The sequence below is a fragment of the Protopterus annectens genome, chromosome 13.part0 (genome assembly GCF_019279795.1).
Source record: "Protopterus annectens isolate FY-2018-M chromosome 13.part0, PAN1.0, whole genome shotgun sequence".
NCBI classification, from domain to species: domain Eukaryota; kingdom Metazoa; phylum Chordata; order Ceratodontiformes; family Protopteridae; genus Protopterus; species Protopterus annectens.
The window spans coordinates 442,586,156-442,606,482 of record NC_056747.1 but is presented as its reverse complement, the minus strand read 5'-3'; the positions used below and the strand labels follow the sequence as shown (position 1 = coordinate 442,606,482).

General features: G+C 41.5%; 1 protein-coding gene across 3 annotated transcripts in view; it reads left to right on the top strand.

The window, feature by feature from the left end:
- HMG20B (high mobility group 20B) overlaps nt 1–20,327 on the top strand; it is a 197,150-nt gene that overhangs the window by 137,032 nt on the left and 39,791 nt on the right. For all 3 annotated transcript variants that reach the window (XM_044054088.1, XM_044054089.1, XM_044054090.1), the window contains exon 9: nt 8,608–8,823. In XM_044054088.1, the coding sequence (XP_043910023.1) occupies nt 8,608–8,823 (216 nt within the window). The remainder of the gene's footprint in view (nt 1–8,607; nt 8,824–20,327) is intronic.

Sequence of the window (20,327 nt, the reverse complement as noted above, 5' to 3'; positions counted from 1 at the left end):
TCTAGGGCTTGATTTGTTTTTATTTACATGCATATGCACACAATGTATATTTATAATATCAATAAGTTATTTTACTATAGCTTTTTTAGATTAGATTTTTTTTATACGTGCAATACATTTTAATAGACATTTCATGTATATTTACAATATTCAACAAGTTATTTTATTGCAGCTTTTTAAATATATTTAAAGAATTTAAAATATTTAAAGAATATATTATTTATGAAGTGATTTTAAAATGCATTATTTATTTGTTGGTTACGGTATATAGGAAATGTGTAGTTTGTTTGAAATGTTACATCATTTCCTTGAATAAATTCATCAATTTCCTGTGGTTGTATGTATATAAGAACGTTATTTCTTACTGCTTATTTGAATCTGAAGAAGCCCAGTTAAGTTGGAAGAAAACGCTTATTCAATTTAGTTTTTAATAAAGTTCACTTTTATAACGGGAGTCTTTATGGTCTAGGATTCTTTGCTCCGTTTACCAGTTATTTCGTACACTTACCATAAATGTAGATCCTAGAGTGTATTCACTGTTGCAGTCCTGGTTAATCTCCCTCCAGCCCCCTTACTTATTTTGGCTATACCTCTGCTCTCCTTTACTATGCTTAAAAGCTTTTTGGTGTATTTGCTTTTTGTTGGAGATATAACCTTGTATATTTATAGATTTAATTGCTTCCCATTAGAGGGGCACCTGACATCTGGGGCAAGAAAAACTGATGTAATGACGTCGGCTGCATGTCTTATACCCCTGACGACCTGACGTCACAGAAGAAGAGACAGCAACTGACGCAGGACCCAAGACTTTGTTAGTCAGGCCGACTGAGGGCTACTGCAAGCAGATGACCCAAATGTGATGACTGCAACAGTGAATACACTTAAACATCTACATTTATGGCAAGAGTACACAACTGTATTTTCCTTGGGACCTGCCACTGTTTGATTCGGACCCATACTGATTTACAGTTTGGGACTTAAAGCGTCTAGAATCTTAATGGTCCATGTAGCGCACCTTCACATTAAAGCTTTTTGCTTGAGTCTGCATTGCCATCATTTGGTTGTAAATGTGCTCTTAGCTCCTACCCCTCTCCCACACTGCACAACCTGGATCTCTGCTCTTAGCCCCTGCCCCTACCTTACACTGCTCAACCCAGATCTCTGCTCTTAGCTCCTACCCCTCCCTCACACTGCATGACCCAGATCTCTGCTCTTGGCTCCTACCGCTCCCTTACACTGCACAACCTGGATCTCTGCTCTTAGCTCCTACCCCTCCCTCAAACTGCACATCCCGCATTTAGGACTTTGATTCAGTTTCTCCTCCTGGACATAGCCTTTCATGTTAGGCACATTGCTGGGAAGTCAGTGGAGCCTTTTTAGCTCAATACTTGCCTGTGGGTTCTGGGTTATTCCAAAGAAGTCATTCAAAAAAAATTGGAGCTGAAAGCAAGGTTTAATCCATTCTTTGTCTGAACCTCTTCTGATTAAAATAGACAGTAGAATAGTGGTTTGCTACCTGAACAGGTATGGGGAAGGACTTAGCCCTAATCTCTCCACAGGGAAGTCTTCTGTATCTGGGAGTAAGACACACTTCACTGCAGACTTCTGGTGAAGGCCCACACACATATTTTTTATTTTCATGCGTAATGAACCTGCAGTTTCAGAAGAAGTTCTAAATAAAAACGGAACAAAAGTGTTAAATCTTTGACTTGAGTCCTCTTCCTGCTGCCATTTCCATAGTGTTTGCAGCTTGTCCAGTTCTGGAATTTAATTGAGTTCTAGACTGTAGCTCTAGAACATACCAAAGATCAACTTCTTTGCCAGCAGAGAAAATGTATTGCTCTTTGCTAGCACAGATTAAGAAGGGTAAACTGTAAACATCTTTTCCAGCAACTGAAAAGTTGGGAGAGTGTTATATATGTGGAATACAGACTTCTGCCTGCCTCCTTCAGTGTGCAGTCCTGACTCTTATTCCATATGCTTATGATTGATTTTTATTTATGTATTTATTTACATTTAACTGGGTAAGTGAACTGGCTCAAAACCCCTTTTCATCCATGACCTAGGTCAAATGATCTGGTCTGATCTACACAGTTTAACAACAACAAAAATTAACTTGGAACAGTTGAGTTTTCTGTTTGCAAAAATGTCCAAAGAAAAATGTAGAGCAGGAGGATACCTAGACCACTTTACTTCTGGTGCTGTTTGATTTAGTGGAAGGCCAAAGTGTGTTACAGCACTGCCTAATCAAGCAATATTTCAGAGAGATTCTGCTGCTTGAGCTTCTGATAAGAGTATCTTAGGACTGATGTACTGTCATGTCTATCCTTCTAATCTAACTAGCTGATTCAGTGAAGTTCAAATTCATGCATCAAAGGTCCTTTTCCTGGTAGCCAGCTTTTCTGCCCATTGTACTACAGACATTTGGGCTGTAGTATATATTGTGTGTTCCTTAGAATGTGTCCTCATTTTTCCAAAAGGAGTATCTGGCATGTCTCTTAATTTGACCTTTCACCTTTAGAGCTTTTTCACAAAAGCTCTGATTAGAGGGCAAACATATCCTCTTTACCTTAGATGCCCACCTTGAGCTGTAGTTTTTCTTTGTAGGGCACATGAGATCAGTAAGTTATGAAGCCATACCAATGCCAAGAGACTTGCCCACTCTCTAGTATTCTGTTAGCTGAAGGCTCACTGTCCCATGAGCAATGCAGTCAGAAGGCAGCGCACTAAAGCATTAGCCATTTATGGTGTTTTAGAAGCATATTCACAACAAACATTTGAGATTTGAGTGCTTAGTCTTTTGTGCCTATCTTAAACACTACATTCCAGCCTTCAATGCAGGTGTGCAACATCTTTTTGATACGCTACAGTTCAGGACATTTTGCTTCAAGGCCATTTGTTTTCCTTCCTTTTGTTTGTTTGGGATACTTTTTGGGATTGTACCCAAGGATTACATAACTACTATAGAGGACCCTATAATTAAGGTGTTGTAGATATGCAAGTAATCACTCTGCTATTTTGTTAGAAAATGCCTTCCAATGTAGTAGTTTTATGCCCCAATTATGAATTGCCATTTCATGTTTCCACCCTGAGCTAGCTAGATAGTAGAATCTTACTTTAAATAGAGAAAGGTTATAATTTTACATTATTGTGGTTTAATACAGGTTCTTGCAGGTGGAATATGGTCTTAGCTGAAGACAAGAACTTTGAATCTTTCAGGTGAGCATGCTCCTAAGGCCATACCATGACACCATATATGAACCAAACTGCAGGAACTTGAGATATTTGACAAAATAATGCAAAAGGACAAAGACTAGATAGACAAAACTGTTGTACTCACTGCAGTGGGGCTTCAGAAGGATAAAAGCAAAATACATGGTGTCACATCAGGGGGATAGAATAGCAAAGACAATTGAAAGAATATATGAAAATTTATTACACTGTTGTTGAAAGCTTTCGTCCATAAACTAGGACTTCATCAGAACATGTAAACATTCTTTCTTTCCTGTCACAATAAATAACTTGCAGAAGAGTCCTGTGACAGCATAGCAGCACATTGATTGGATCCTTAGAAAACCAATTATTCAAAAAAAAATATGAAGCATAGTAAAAAAGGAAAATATCTAAATAATTTTAAAGATAACGGCATTAAAACACCACATATATACAACACTCAGAATTATTATATAGTATTACAGTTTTGCAGCTCTTAATTTCAACACACTTCTGTAGAAATACCATCATTTAATGCCGGCAATTCATGGGTGTTTAATCTAATTTATTATAGTTTGATGACCGGGATAGTCCACTGGGTCTGAAAGAGTCTGTTTTCAGTGGAGGCCCAGGGAGAAAAGCTCCGTAGGATATAGACAATTTTACAATAGTTATACAAAAGTAAATAAAGTAGTAGTAATAGTAGTAAAGTAGTAGTAGTAATTTGCCAAAGAAGCTGTCTGTACTCAGTTGTATGTTCCCATGATCTTCCCATTGACTTCAAAGAAGTCTGTTGAAGCACCACCAATAAATTTTTTTTTTAAATTGTACACTCAAAATGTAAATTTCTAACTCCGTTAAATATTTACAGAAAACCAACAAATTCAAACTCACTTCATTTTTCTAGCAGCCATCCGATGCACCAAAAGAGACTGGTCATTAAAGGGCAGCTGGTGTGTGCTGCTAGAATGATTTGTAATGTAGATGTTTCTTTGAACAAATGTGAGTTGCTAATGAATATGTTCAAAAATAGGGGATTTTCAGCATAATTTCTTAAGCCTATTAAGGATGAAGTTATTAGAAAAAGGCTAAATGGTACATATACCCTGTTATTACATGAGAAAAGGTAATGTTGGCAGTTCACTGTGAATGATCACATGCTTTCCGCACATTTAGACATCGAGCCCAGAATTGTTTACAGGAAAGTGTTTAATTTGAAAAGTTTATATGAGAATATGGCCAGTGAGACCAAAGCTACAGGGGTTGGTATGCATAAGTGTGGGGCATGCTCGCAATGTCAATGTATTTTAGAGGGAGATAGCTTTATCATTAAAAATCAGACTTACAAAATTTCAGGGAATTTCAGTTGTGATACCAGGGAGATTGATATTAAGAAGCGTGATCCAGCCATCCATGAGCACTTACAGTCTCGGCAGGTAAAACAACGGTTTTGTTTCATTTTGTCGGAGGTGGACAAAAGCTTGCACTAAAACCCAGCAGCGTAAAGTTAAAAAAACTGGAGCAGGGTTGTAAAGGTTATGTTGAGGGTAAAGTTTATCCGCAGCAACCACTGAATTCTAATTTGGTTTTAAAAGGTTATTCTGAAATTTTTCATCAAGCATCAGCTTCTGAATTTATTCGCCTTCATTCTGAATATGAATATCCCCCTTTAGAACATCCTCCACTCAGGCATTCTGATTGGATAAAGAACATGTCAAACAGTATGCAATAGAACTACCACCCATATTCCAGGAATAACAGCTTGAGTATGGGCAGAGGAAACGAGAGGAACCAGCGAGGCTGCAGGAGGTGACCGAGTTAAATCTTTGTAATATTAAATCATTGTAATATTATTCATTATGCTGCACATGATTTCAAAATTTATAATTACAGTTCATTCAATTTAACAGTTGAGCTTGCTGATTTGTTTAGCTTGGGATGTTCTTTTGTACCCACAAAAAGGATGGACCTGACTAACATTATTTGTCAACTTAAAGTTTATACTAAGAATTTGAAATTGCAATTAATTTTGGTTAATCAGGTTAAATTTAATACTTCCCTGTGAGCATTACAAGTTCCTAGTGCATTTAATCCTGACTTGCACTCGACACTGAAGTTGTTTGAACAGGTTTGTGATATGGATTTGAGACATATGTGCAATAAGCACCCATTGTCTTCATGGCACAATTTAACCCCTCACCATCATGATTTATTATTTGAACCAAAACAGGAGAACAATCTAAGGTTCATGTGTCTTGACATAGGTGGGAGTTTAGTTGTCATGCGTCAAATGGATTATGAATAACATATGTTCAATTTATTATATGATGATGCTTATACTGCGGTATCACTTAATGAAGTGCATTTATCTTATTATAAAATTGATGTAGTATTACATGATATGCTCATGCAGAATGATATTAGTTGGGAAGAGTATTGTTTATCAGTTAAGGATCCCATGATTCCTAAACTATTTGATGTGCCAAAAATATGTAAATGTGTGGAGCGTCCCCCTTTTCAGATGATTGTGGATGCTGCCACATCTAAGACTAGCTTTTTGGCACAAAATATTGATCATCATTTGAATAATAGTGTTTATAATAACATTACACACATATGTAAAGATTCATGGTAGTTCTTGAGTAGAGTTAACAAACTTGTTAATGTCAGAGATCTTATTTTTATCACAACTTACATGCAATATTTGTTTACATGCTTTCCTACCACCTTAATGAACATAGTTTTACACAATAACCATTTTATATTTGAGGGACACCATTTCCTTCAAGAAAAGGATGTCGCTATGGGCGTGGCATGTAGTCTATCATACCCAAGTATAGTTATGGCAGCTTGGGAGGACCGCTGTATTTTTAACAGCATTTACAGCTCATCTTGACGTATTTACATCCATTAACAAGACAATATTTTTTATCCCTTGGTCAGATGATAGAGACATTTGATGAGTTTATTATATATATTAATAATACAGCTTCATTTTTGCAGTTTATCCATATTGTTGGCACTGAGACTACAGCCTGTCTAGATGTTAAATGAACTAAAAACCCTATAAATTTTCAACTCAGTTCAAGTATTTACCGAATACCAACATATTTAATTTCACATCTTCATTTTTCTAGCAGCAATCCAATACACCAAAAGAGAGCGGTAGTTAAAGTGCAGCTGGTGCATGCTGCTAGAATGTTTTCTAATGTAAATGATTTTTTGAACAAATGTGAGTTGCTAATTAATATGTTCAAAATAGGGGATATCCAGCATCCTTTCTTAAGCCTGTGAAGGATGAAGTTATTATAAAAAGGCTAAATCGTAAATATGCCCTATTATTAATTCAGAAAAGTAATGTTACTTCTACCAGTTTTTTGGGTTTTAGTACTGTGAATGATTTTAATAGAGCATCGGAACAGGATGGTATTAACCAAGATGCACCCAGTTACCAACATTATTTCATTACAACTTAATTCAATTGCTAGCTCCGAGATGAGTAGTATTGTGAAGAAAAATTGGCAGTTCATCGTGAATGATTACATACTTTCTGCTCATTTAGGCATCTATGTCAGAATTGTTTATAAGAAAGGGTTTAATTTGAAAAGTTTATATGACAATATGGTCATTGAGACCAAAGCTACAAGGGTTGTTGGTATGCATAAGTACGGGGCATGCTCGCAGTGGTTAATTTATTTTAGAGGGTGATAGTTTTATCATCAAAAATCAGACTTACAGAATTTCAGGGAAATTCAATTGCAAATCCAGGGGGTTGTGTATGCTGCCCTTTGTCAGATGTGTGATGGTTTCTACATTGGCAAATCAGAGAGGAGGCTTAGAGACCACACATATAGACATGGTTATACTTTCATACACAAAACACACTAATGCTTTTAGTAAACATATATTAAAGAATTCAACCCATCATTTTTGTTTTTGTGTTATAGACCACATACAACAGGATTCTCTGGGTCATTCTTGGAAAATCTGGATAGAGGAAAGAGAGTTATGGTGGCAGATATATCATAACGCTACAGCTCCCTCTGGTTTGAACTATGTTATTTCCATTCAGAGTTTATTAAAAATAAGGGCATATTTTACATAAATAGTTTTTTTTTACTTACAAGTAGTAAGGTGTTTTTCAGTAATGTTTTTTCATATATTTGATTTTATATTATATATAATGTCTTACTGACATAGTGCTTAGTTTTAAGAATAATGTGGTGCCACTTTAAATGTATTTACATTTGGAGGTGTGTCTGTCATGTGATCTGTTTTTGATTATATATGGCAGGCTTTGAATGTAGTTCATTATCTGATAAAGTCCAGTCTTTTAATGGAGAAAGTACTTATCTAATTTTATTGTGGAGTTAAATTTTGAATTTACATTTGTGCTTCTCTTGCCTTTATTTTGGGTTTTGGAGTTATTGTGGCTTGTATTGCTACCGGTGCACTCCTCAGAATGCCTGAACAACACGTTACTGCCATTTCTTTTCAAAATGTCATATCTGTGTTCATATATTCTTTATTCACTAGGGTCTTTAGAAATTAGGTTAACGTAACCTGTTATAAAATTGATGTTTTATTGTGTGATTTGTTGAAGCAGAAGAACATTGCAGGTGAGTTACATAAATGTATTCAAGTTGAGTTTCTGATTATACCATGTATTTTTGGAATCCTGAAGGTTCATAAAAGTATTGAACCACGCCCTCCCCCAACCCCCATTGAACTGCAAAACTAGTATTTTATATTTATTTTGAAAGTTAGTTATATGTGATGTTTTAATGTTACCTTTAAAATATTTTGGGCATTTTCTTTCTTTAGTATTCTTCATGATTTTTTTCAGATAATTTATTTTCTTAATGATCCAGTCATTGTGCTGATATATCATCGCATGACTTTTTTGTAAGTTAGTTAATGTGAGGGAAAATAATCTTTATATGTTCTGATGAAGTCCTAGCTGTTTGTGGATGAAAGCAATCAACAATAGTATAATAAATTTTAAAATACTTTTTTTAAGTTGCGTTTGATATTCTATCCTATTGATGTGACGCCGTGCATTTTGCTTTTTTCTGTTCTTTGTTTTTGCACAACATTGTTTTCTGGTGGTTGTTGCCCTTCTGAAAGACTATTTTTGTGGTGAGTACTCACATGCCTGCAAATCCAACCGTATGATACAAGTTGCCCCATGTGCTGATACAGATACTTTGAATTTGGGGAAATTTTTTTTTCGTGAGAAAGGACTTTGTCAGATGGAAGTGTTCTTCTGAATGTGTGCATTAGAGCCACCCTTTACATGCGTGTTTATTTGCATAATTTTATTCATTAGCTTAGCTGCTGTGTTGGTCAAGTTGGAAGTCTGACTAACCAAAACATTTCTCTGCCTGTTTGTAGCTCGAGAGGCAGAGTTAAGGCGATTGAGAAAAATGAACACTGAATTTGAAGAGCAGAATGCCATCCTCCAGAAGCACACAGAAAACATGAGTATAGCTAAAGAGAAACTGGAGAAGGAGCTGATCATGGAGGAGAACCAGACCATGATGCTGCAACAGCAGCTGCAAACTGTGCGCCAGATCTTGACTGAGAGCTTCGCCAGCATTCCACTGCCTGGTAAGTACTACATGGCAAATGTTCTTTCTTCATGCAGCCTCCTATCCTCACATAAAGAGCTCTGCATAGAGGAGAAAAGAAATGTCTTTCATTTCTTTTTTCCAGCCTTTAACTGAAGGGTTAATATCTATGTTGATTCTCCCAGAGGCAGGGTCCCACAGTGGCAAATGAGAGATTGTCGGCATCATTTAGCAGCAGACATAGAATTATGAAGGCGGACAGCCCTAGGAACTCCTTGGATGTTTATGCTGAGACATTCATATATGTATATGTACATTCTTCTACAACTGTCTGTCTGTTAATTTTGTGTCAGACATCTGTTCATCTCAGAAGAAGGTTCTCTTGGCACTGATGTTATATATTTAATTTAGTTGCAGTACAGTTTATGCTGGTATCCTGATTATGTTCTTCATGTTTAACTGTTGCAGTCATCACATTTGGGTTATCTGCTTGCAGTAGCCCTCAGTCGGGGTGATTAACAAAGTCTTGGGTCCTGCATCGGTTGCTGTCTCTTCTTCCGTGACATCAGAAGTATAAAGCATGCAGCCGATGCCATTACCACAGTCTTTCTTGCCATGCGGTGCCCAAAGCAGAAGCATTTCACAAGTGCCGTGTGGCCGACTCCTAACATTTTCGTTTTCAAGTTTCAGAAACAAAGTCTTCAACTAAAAGCCAAGTATCCCGTTGGGAAAACTTTTTTTTGCTCTAAACCAATGTCAGTAAAAGTAAATAATTACATTTCCTGTGGGGGGAAAGATTGCTCTTCATTCAAAGAACTGGGAACTCATTACCCAGGACAAATGGGTTTTAAATATAGTGCCCCAGGGATACAGATTTCACTTCCACACATTACCAACACCAAGTGGTTGGCCAGATCTACCCCCAAAACAAGTACTTTCTCTCTTAATCATAGGGACTATTCAGCTAGTACCAGAACAGGAAAAGGGACAAGGTTTCTACTCAAGACTTTTCCTTGTACTCAGAAAAGACAATTCATGGCATCCTATCCTAGACCTGTCTACTCTAAACACCTTTTTGGTGATTTCAAAATTCAAGATGCTAACTTTTCACCAGTTGCTTCCTATGCTAGGCAAAGATGCCTGGTTGGCAACACTAGATTTAAAGAAAGCATACCTGCACATCCCAATCAAGGAATCTTGCAGAAGTTACCTACACTTCAAAGCAGGCTACACGCACTGTCAGTTCTCTGCATTGCCCTTTGGCTTATCTACTGCACCCAGGGTATTCACAAAGTGCCTAGCTCCAGTCATTGCATTTTGCAGACAAAGGAATATTCAAATATACCCATACCTGGACGATTGTCTAATTCAGGCAGAAAGCCAGGACATACTTTTGAATCATCTAGCCTTTGTACAAAGGGTGGTAACTTGTCTGGGGTACTCCATAAATGAAAAGAAATCACACCTGGTACCCTGTCAACAAATTATATTCCTGGGAGCAAGCTTGAGTACAACTTCCCAGATGGCTTTCCTCACGCCAGAGAAACAAATTCATTTGACAACCTACTTCAAACAAGTGGCCACAAAAACCCTGCTATCTGCAAGGAAAATACAACAAGCTTTGGGGTTCATGGCCGCCTGCATTCTTCTAATTCCATATGCAAGACTGCATATGAGGAAACTACAATGGTATCCAAAAAGCCTATTGTGTCAACATTCTCAGGATCTAGAAGCAATAATTCCTATCTTACCTTGCCTACGCCTAAAGTTCCTTTGGTGGGCAAAGGCCTGCCTCCAAAACCAAGGGACTACCATTCACACTACCCCCTGCTGCCCAAACCCTAACAACAGATGCATCAGACTATGCATGGGGGGGAGGCTTACCTGGCAGGGAAGTGCATTCAGGGCAAATGGAACCCAAGACAAATGCACCTGCTTATCAATCAAAAAGAAATGTTAGCTGTACAGAATGCTCTGACAGCCTTTAAGGGCCACATTCTTCCAGGACAATTAATGGTAAAGACGGACAACACCACTGTTATGTGATACATAAACAAGCAGGGGGGTACGCATTCTTACCCCTTCTGCAGACTAGCCATGGCATTGTGGAACACAGCCTTGAGCTACCAAGTTCATCTACAAGCTCAGTTCCTGCCAGGAAAACTAAATACACTGGCAGACAGACTAAGCAGAAAGCACATGGACCCACACGAGTGGAAACTGGAACCAAGGATTTTCAACATGTTAACAAGCAAATAGGGGAGCCCAGATATAGACCTGTTTGTCTCCCCGCAGAACTATCAATTGGACAAATTTTGCACAAGGACTCCCCACAAACAAGCTTGGAAAGTGAATGCTGTGTCCTTCAGCTGGAAAAACCTATCAGTTTATTCCTTTCCTCCTCTGCCTCTCCTCTCCAGAATGCTACTAAAGATCAAACAAGACAAACCAAAGACGAATTTGATTGCACCAGACTGGCCACACCAACACTGGTACCCCCTCTTGTGCAGTGTGTCACTGTTGGCCCTGTGGCACCTTTCTCAGACTCCTACCCTGTTATCTCAGCAGGAGAACCGGATTCTGCACCCTCAGCTTCAAACACTGAACCTGGCAGCCTGGCTAATTACCTAATCCCTCCTTTACTATCCCTAGGTAAACCAGTGATGGATATCATTTTAGAGGCAAGGAGGCCTAGTACTAGAAAGTCTTATGCTGAAAAATGGAAAATATTCTGTGCCTGGAACTAATCTCAAGGGATGAGCACAGTAGTGCCCAATTTACCTCAGATTTTACAATACTTAACTGAGATGCTTCACAAAGCCCTGTCTTTCTCCTGCATCAGAATTCATGCCTCAGCCATTTCAGCTCATTATAACACAAAACCTCCCCTCTTCTGTCATCCACTGCTCAAGCAGTTCCTCAGAGGGGCCAAAAATTAAAGACCACCCAAGAGAGCTCCAACTCCTTAACTTTGTATTGGAGAAACTCACCCTTCCTCCTTTTGAGCCAGCTGCTACTGCAGATTTAAAATTCCTTTCTTGGAGAACAGCTTTCCTTTTAGCTATCACTTCAGCAAGAAGTGTATCTGAATTACAGGCCTTTATGGCAGTGGAGCCTTTCATCATCTTTCATGCGGACAGGGTGTCCCTCAGAACCAATCCCTCTTTCTTGCCCAAGGTGGTATCCAGTGTGGCCCTTAATCAGTCCATTCATTTGCCATCCTTCTTTCTTGATCCACAGAACAAAGGGGAACGGATACTGCACTCCTTAGATGTGCACAGACAACTTAGAGTCTACTTGGACAGGACTAAACCTCAAAGGAAATCTGAACAACTGCTGGTGGCATTTGCTGCAGGGACAGAGGGGAAGGCTATTTCAAAGCAAACCATTTCTAAATGGATAGGCCATTGCATTCATTTTTGCTATAAGCACCATGGAAAACCTATCCCACAGGGGATCGGACCCCACTCAACCAGGGCTGCATCTACCTCTACAGCCTTTCTCAGAGGCATCCCTACCAGGGACATCCTAGAAGCTGCAACCTGGAGTTCTGTACATACTTTCACCAAGCATTACCATTTGCCAGTTTTCTCTAAATCCAGAGCTGGCTTTGCCACTGCAGTCTTGCAGGGCCTTATAGCTAGTCCTAATGCTATCTGAATTCTTCCTCCCATCCTTACTGTTGGGAATCTACCCAAATGTGATGACTGTAACAGTGAAACATGAAGAACATAGTACAGTTGTGTACACTTACCATAAATGTAGATGTTCGAGTGTATTCACTGTTGCAGTCCTTGTTACCCTCCTTCCAGTCCCCTTACTTCTTTTGGCTATACCTCTTCTCTCCTTTACTATGCTTAAAAGCTTTTTGGTGTATTTGCTTTTTTGTTGGAGGTATAACCTTGTATATTTATAGATTCAATTGCTTCCCATTAGGGGGGCACCTGACATCTGGGGCAAGAAAAACTGATGTAATGGTGTCAGCTGCATGTTTTATACCCCTGACGACCTGATGTCACGGAAGAAGAAACAGCAACTGACGCAGGACCCAAGACTTTGTTAATCAGGCCGACTAAAGGCTACTGCAAGCAGATAACCCAAATGTGATGACTGCAACAGTAAATACACTCGAACATCTACATTTATGGTAAGTGCACACAACTGTACTTTCTTCGTGTTTCACTGTTGCAGTCATTACATTTGGGTTATCTGCCTGCAGGTAGCCCTCAGCCGGCCTGAATACCAGAGTCTTGGATTCCTGTGTCGGATGCTGTCCCTTCTTCCATGATGTCAGGTCGTCAGGGGTATAAAACATGCAGCCAATGCCATTACATCAGTCTTTCTTGCCATGCAGTGCCAGAAGCAGAAGCAGATGTCCTTCAAGGATGCATCTGCAGTCCTAACAAATGGGTTGTCCTGCCTCAGGCAGCCCTTCGGTCGGCCGGATTCCAAAGTCTGGGTCTGGCCTCGGCTGATGTCGCACTTCACCCGACGTCATAGCTGCTGTGAATTGGGTATAAAGGCATCAGCCGACGCCATTTTCCTCAGTCTTTCTTGCCGCGCGGTGCCCGAAGCAGAAGCTGTTCGCAAGTGCCGGTCGGTCAGATCCAGAGATTACTACTACCGAAGACTTCTAAAAAGCTAAGTACCCCATTGGGGACTCTTTCTTGCCTCAGCCGATGTCAGAAAAAGTAAATAACTGTTTAACTTGTGGGAAACAAATACCTCATAAGGATTTCCACTCTTACTGCCTTCCTTTCTTAGGCCCAGACCACGACGTAGCAGCTTGTCTAGCCTGTGCTTCCTTCAACCGACGGACACTTAGACGTCGGTCGGAGTTTGCAGAGGAGTTTTTCGGCTCCGCTTTTGCTTACAAAATGCCGTCGGATGACTCCGACTTCACAATTAGCTAAAAAGCATAAGGAAAAGGACCGGCACTCGCGGTCCGCGGTTTCGGCCGAAACCACGGTTAAGCCAACCACGAGTGTCTCGGTTTCGGCTGAAACCGAGTCCACGGTTCTTCCTTCGGCCGAAAGCATACCTCCTATAGCCGAGGCCTCACACATCATGGCTGAATCTGCTACTGAAATTTCCCTTGCTGTAGCAGGTTCCCAGGATTTATCAGATACTATTCCTTTAGACATATCTACTCCTGCACATGGAGCTGCTAGGCCCCCTGCATCTATGTCTATCAAGGCTTTTTCCAGGGCTAAAGCAGCTAAAACTTCTAAGGCCTTGCCTGCTAAAAACCCCTCACACAGGCCTACCTCTAGTTCCCAAATGCTCAGCCTGGCTGAGGATCTCATTTCCTTGATCAGGGGATCCCAACCTCACCCTGACAGGGCCTCTCAACCCCCTCCAGAGAAGAGGCCTAGAGCAGAGCCCCCTGAGCCAGTTTCAACTGATTATTCCTCGGATGATTCAGAAAACTCAAATCCTCCAGAAGGCCCTTATTCTCCATATGAGGACTCTGATGCAGAATACTCCATCCCTTCTGCCTCTCCTAGTGAGGAATTTTCTTTTGGGGAAACCCTGCATGCTATGAGAGAGCAATTTCAATGGCAGGGCCAGGACTTTTCAGATTCAAGGAAAAGGCTATGGACCTTTTTACATTTACCACAGCACAGGCCTTTAGCCATTCCTCCAGTACTAACAGTTGTGGATGATGCATTTAATGATGCTTGTACTGCCCCTGACTCTCTACCCCCGGCCCCTGCTAAGCCCGACAGATATTACAGGGTCCCGGACACACACTTTCATTTGTATAAGGCTCCTATTGCAGATCCTGAAACTATTTCACAGGGCCCCAAAGCTGTAGCAGCTGCCTCTGCCAAAAACCCCCTCCCCTCTGAAAGAGAATCTAGGGCATTAGAGATGGGGTAAAAAGTTTATACTTCTGCTACTCTTTCCGCTAGGGCCTTAAACTGTCAATTCCACATGATTCAGTATCAGGAATTTTTGTTAGACCAGCTAAATAAAAAACTGTCCTCTCCTGAACCTATAGACCGTAAGTCCCTTCAGGATTTGGTACATAACACTCAGCAGGTCAGTAATCATTCCTTAAAATGCGGCTATGATGCACTGGTGGCTTCCTTTAGATCAGCTATGACTGGTACAGTGATCAGAAGGCATGCATGGTTAAAAGAGCAATCCTTACCAGACCATGTAAAGTCAAAGCTCCTAGATGCTCCCATGGAGAAACAAAGTTTGTTTGGCTCCCCTGCACAGCAAGTGCTAAAGAAGGTGGAAGAAAAAGCAAAATCTGTCCAAACATTCAAGGATTTCTTACAGGTCCAGCCTCCGAGGTTTAGTAGAAATTGGCCTTCGAAGAATTGGTCCTTTCCAGACACCTCCAGAGCACAGAGGGGCAGAAATAGGCCCAAGAGGCAGAGGCCAATCCAGAGGTGCCTACAGGGCGTCAGTGGCAGCCTAACAACCAGAGAAGTACTGCCACAGATCCAGCTACTACCACTTCCACAGGACAGACACAATGACTTGACTCTGATACCGCCTACCAGGGAACAACTGGAAGCACCCTTAGGCGGAAAGCTAGCCTTATTTTCCGTAAACTGGCATTATATTACAGGAGACAAATGGATTTTACAGACAATAGACAAAGGCTACAGGTTTCACTTCCACACTCTACCAAAAAAGAGAGGAATGCCAAACCTACCACCAAACCAAAAAACAAATGCTCTAGGACAAATCAACCACTTACTAAGGATGAGAGCTATAGAAAAGGTACCGTCTATGGAACAAGGACAAGGATTTTACTCCAGACTTTTCCTGGTACCAAGGAAATAAAACCAATGGAGACCTATTCTCGACCTGTCCGCTCTGAACACATATCTCATTGTTCCAAAATTCAAAATGCTGACCCTACAGCAACTTCTTCCCATGCTGGGCAAGGAGTCTTGGCTGGTGACTCTAGATCTCAAGGAGGCTTACCTGCACGTCCCTATACGACCAGATTGCAGAAGATACCTCAGATTTCTTGCAGGATCAGAGCATTATCAATTCTCAGCATTGCCCTTTGGCTTATCTACTGTGCCCAGAGTATTCACGAAATGCCTGGCATCAGTAATTGCTCATTGCAGGCTTCAGGGAATTCAGATTTATCCATACCTGGACGACTGCCTAATACAAGCGGACAACAAGACCAAATTAACAAAAGATTTGGAAAAGGTTATACAACTACTGCAAGCCCTGGGATACACAGTCAACATGAAAAAGTCAAGGCTGGTACCATCCCAAAGGATAACATTCTTGGGTACAGAACTGGACACTTCAAATCAGATGGCATTTCTCACAGCAGAAAAGCAAACGCAACTACCACTCTGTTTCATGGCATTAACAACACAGAACCAGCTTACAGCAAGGAAAGTCCTGCAAGCCCTGGGTTACATGGCATCCTGTATAATATTGATTCCACATGCCAGACTGCATATGAGGAAGTTGCAATGGTACCTAAGGAATTTATGGTCTCAACACAAGCACAGTCTAGAAGCCCAGATTCCAATAATTCCATGCCTGAAGCAAGAATTCCTGTGGTGGGCTCAGGCCTGTCAGTTGAACAGAGGACTGACTTTCCACAAGCCTCACCCAAGCCAGACTATCACCTCGGACGCCTCAGACCTCGGTTGTGGGGCACACATGGTGGACAAGTGTATACAAGGCCTATGGACACAAGACCAGCTGAACCTACACATAAATCAAAAAGAGATGCTGGCAGTGAAACAGGCAATTCAGACATTCAGGCCATTTCTTCAACAGGGTCATTTGCTGATAAGGACGGACAACACCACAGTCATGTGGTATATCAACAAACAAGGAGGCACACACTCATATCCTCTATGCCGGATGGCAATGGACCTGTGGAATGTGGCCCTGAACCTCAACATTCAGCTCCAGGCCATATTTGTGCCAGGAAAAGAAAATATACTAGCAGACACCTTAAGCAGAACTATCACTGATGCCCACGAATGGATGCTGCATCCAGACATCTTCAAATCCATTACAAAGAAATGGGGACTACCAGAAATAGACCTGTTCGCATCCCCACACAACCACCAATTGAGGAAATTCTGCACAAGGACATACCACCCACTTGCTTGGAAGGTGGACTCCCTCTCCTTCAGTTGGGAAAACCTGACAGCATATGCATTCCCACCTCTTCCTTTGATGCACAAAGTGCTACTGAAGATCAAAGAAGATCACCCAAAAATCATCCTGATAGCTCCAGACTGGCCGAGGCAGCATTGGTACCGCTACTGAGGAGTATGTCTCGGACACACGCATGGCCTCTACCTCTAGTTCCTTTACTGCTAACACAGAACAACTTCAAGATCCTACATCCAAACTTGAAAACACTGCAGCTAGCTGCTTGGAATATTACATAAAACAAAATAACCCAGATTTATCTCAGAGGGTTAAAGACATTATCCTGGAGGCTCGCAGGCCCTCCACAAGGAAGACTTATTCAGCCAAATGGAAAAGATACCTCATTTGGAGTGCAGCAAAAGGAGAAAATGTATCATTAGCAAACATAGCTAACATCCTGGAATATTTAGCAGAACTTTTCCACAATGGCCTGTCTTACTCCTCCATTAAGATTCATGCATCAGCAATTTCAGCAGAATACAACATGGATCCTCCAGTCTTCTCTCATCCTCTACTCAGGCAGTTTCTGAGAGGAATAAAAAATGTAAAGCCTCCAAGGAAGCCACCTTTGCCTACATGGGACCTTAACTTTGTGCTGGAAAAGTTAACACTTCCCCCTTTTGAACCAGCAGCAACAGCAGAATTACAATTCTTATCTTGGAAAACTGCTTTCCTGCTTGCAATCACTTCAGCAAGAAGGGTTTCTGAATTACAGGCATTAATGGCAGTACAGCCCTTCCTTATCTTCCATCAGGATAGAGTGTCCTTGAGAACTAACCCTACTTTTATGCCAAAAGTGGTCTCCGGGGTATCATTGAACCAAGCAATCCACCTACCAACATTCTTCCCCAACCCACAGAACAGGGGGGAAAGACTACTACATACCTTGGATGTGCACAGGCAGTTGCGCTACTATCTGGACAGAACCAAGAACAATAGAAAAACTGACCAGCTTCTGGTAGCATATGCAACAGGAATGGAAGGAAAAGCAATTTCAAAACAGACAATCTCAAAATGGATAGGAAATTGCATTAGATTTTGTTACTCTTTTCATGGAAAGACAACTCCAAAAGACATCAGACCTCACTCCACAAGGGCTACAGCCACTACTACAGCTTTCTTACGAGGAGTGGCTACCAAAGACATTTTAGAAGCTGCTAATTGGAGCTCCGTGCATACATTTGCCAAGCATTATAATCTACCTTTATACTCCAGATCCCGAGCAGGTTTTGCAACTGCTGTTTTGCAAGGGATCTTAACTACACCATAATCATCTTAGTGCCTCCTCCCCCAGTTTGAATATGGTAATCTACCCATTTGTTAGGACTGCAGATGCATCCTTGAAGGACATAGTACAGTTTTGTACCTACCATAAATGTAGATGTCCGAGAGGTATGCATCTGCAGTCAGGATTACCCACCCTCCTTCCCCTCTGTGGTACTCCTAGGGTATTTGCCCATCTTCTGCCGGTCGGTCAGAACCAGAGATTACTACTACCGAATACGTCTACTACTACCGAAGACTTCTAAAAAGCTAAGTACCCCGTTGGGGACTCTTTCTTGCCTCAGCCGATGTCAGATAAAGTGAATAACTGTTTAACTTGTGGGAAACAAATACCTCATAAAGATTTCCACTCTTACTGCTTACCTTGTTTAGGCCCAGACCACGACGTAGCAGCTTGTCTAGCCTGTGCTTCTTTTAACCGACGGACGCTTAGACGTCGGTCGGAATTTGCTGAGGAGTTTTTCGGCTCCGATTTTGCTTACATTATGCCGTCGGATCCTCCGACTACGCAAATATCTAAAAAGCGCAAGGAAAAGGACCGACACTCGCGGTCTGCGGTTTCGGCGAAACCGCGGTTAAGCCTATCGCGAGTGTCTCGGTTTCGGCTGAAACCGAGCAAGCGGTTCTTCCTTAAGCCGAAAACTTACCTCCTACCGAGGCCTCTTCCAACCTGGTGGAATCGGCTTCTGAAATCACTCCTGCTCTTACAGTTTCTCAGGAATTATCTGACACTATCCCCTTGGATATTTCTACCCCTGCACGTGGAGCTGCTAGGCCACCTGCATCCATGTCCATTAAGGCCTTTGCCAGGGCCAAAGCAGCTAAAACTACTAAACCTGTGCCTGCTAAGATCCCCTCTCACAGGCCTAGCTCTAGTTCACAAATGCTTAGTTTAGCAGAGGACCTCATTTCTTTAATCCGGGGATCCCAACCTCAACTTGACAGGGCCTCTCACCCACCTCCAGAGAAGAGGCCTAGAGCAGAGCCCCCTGAGCCTGTTTCAACAGATGATTCCTCTGATGATTCAGATAACACAAACCCTCCAGAGGCTCCTTTCTCCCCTTATGAAGACTCTGATGCTGAAGAGTCCATTCCTTCTGCCTTTCCGCCTGAGGAATTTTCCTTTGGGGAAACCTTGCATGCTATGAGGGAACAATTTCAGTGGCAGGGCCAGGATTTTTCAGACTCCAGAAAAAGGCTTAGAACCTTTCTGCATTTACCACAACATAGACCTTTAGTCATACCTCCAGTTCTTTCTGTTGTAGATGATGCATTTAATGATGCTTGTACTGCTCCTGATTCTCTACCTCCGGCCCCTGCTAAGCCCGATAGGTACTACAGGGTCCCGGACACGCATTGCCATTTGTATAAGGCTCCCTTTGCAGATCCCGAGACTATCTCCCAGGGTCCTAAGGCTGTAGCAGCTACCTCTGCCAAAAAACCCCTCCCCTCTGAAAGGGAATCCAGGTCCTTAGAGAGATGGGGTAAAAATGTTTACACTTCTGCTACTCTTTCAGCTAGGGCCTTGAACTGTCAATTCCACATGATCCAGTATCAAGAATTTATGCTAGATCAGTTAACCAAAAAACTGTCCTCGGATGAACCATTAGACAAAAAATCTGTTCAGGAAATGGTACATAACATTCAGCAAGTTAGTAACCATTCCTTAAAATGTGGCTATGATGCACTGGAGGCTTCCTTTAGATCAGCCATGACTGGCACAGTTATCAGAAGGCATGCGTGGTTAAAAGAGCAGGCCTTACCAGACCATGTCAAATCAAAACTACTAGATGCTCCCACGGACAAGATCAATTTGTTTGGCTCTCCTGCACAACAGGTGCTGAAGAAGATGGAAGAGAAGGCAAAATCTGTCCAAACAGTGAAAGATTTCTTACAGGTCCAACCTCCAAGGTTTAGCAGGAATTGGCCCTCCAAGAATTGGTCCTTTCCAGACTCCTCCAGAGCTCAGAGAGGCAGGAATAGGTGTTCAAGAGGCAGAAGCCAATCCAGGGGTGCCTACAGGGGACGCCAGTGGCAGGGTAACAACCAGCGAGGTGCAGCCACAGACACAGCCACCACCACTACTACAGGACAATCACA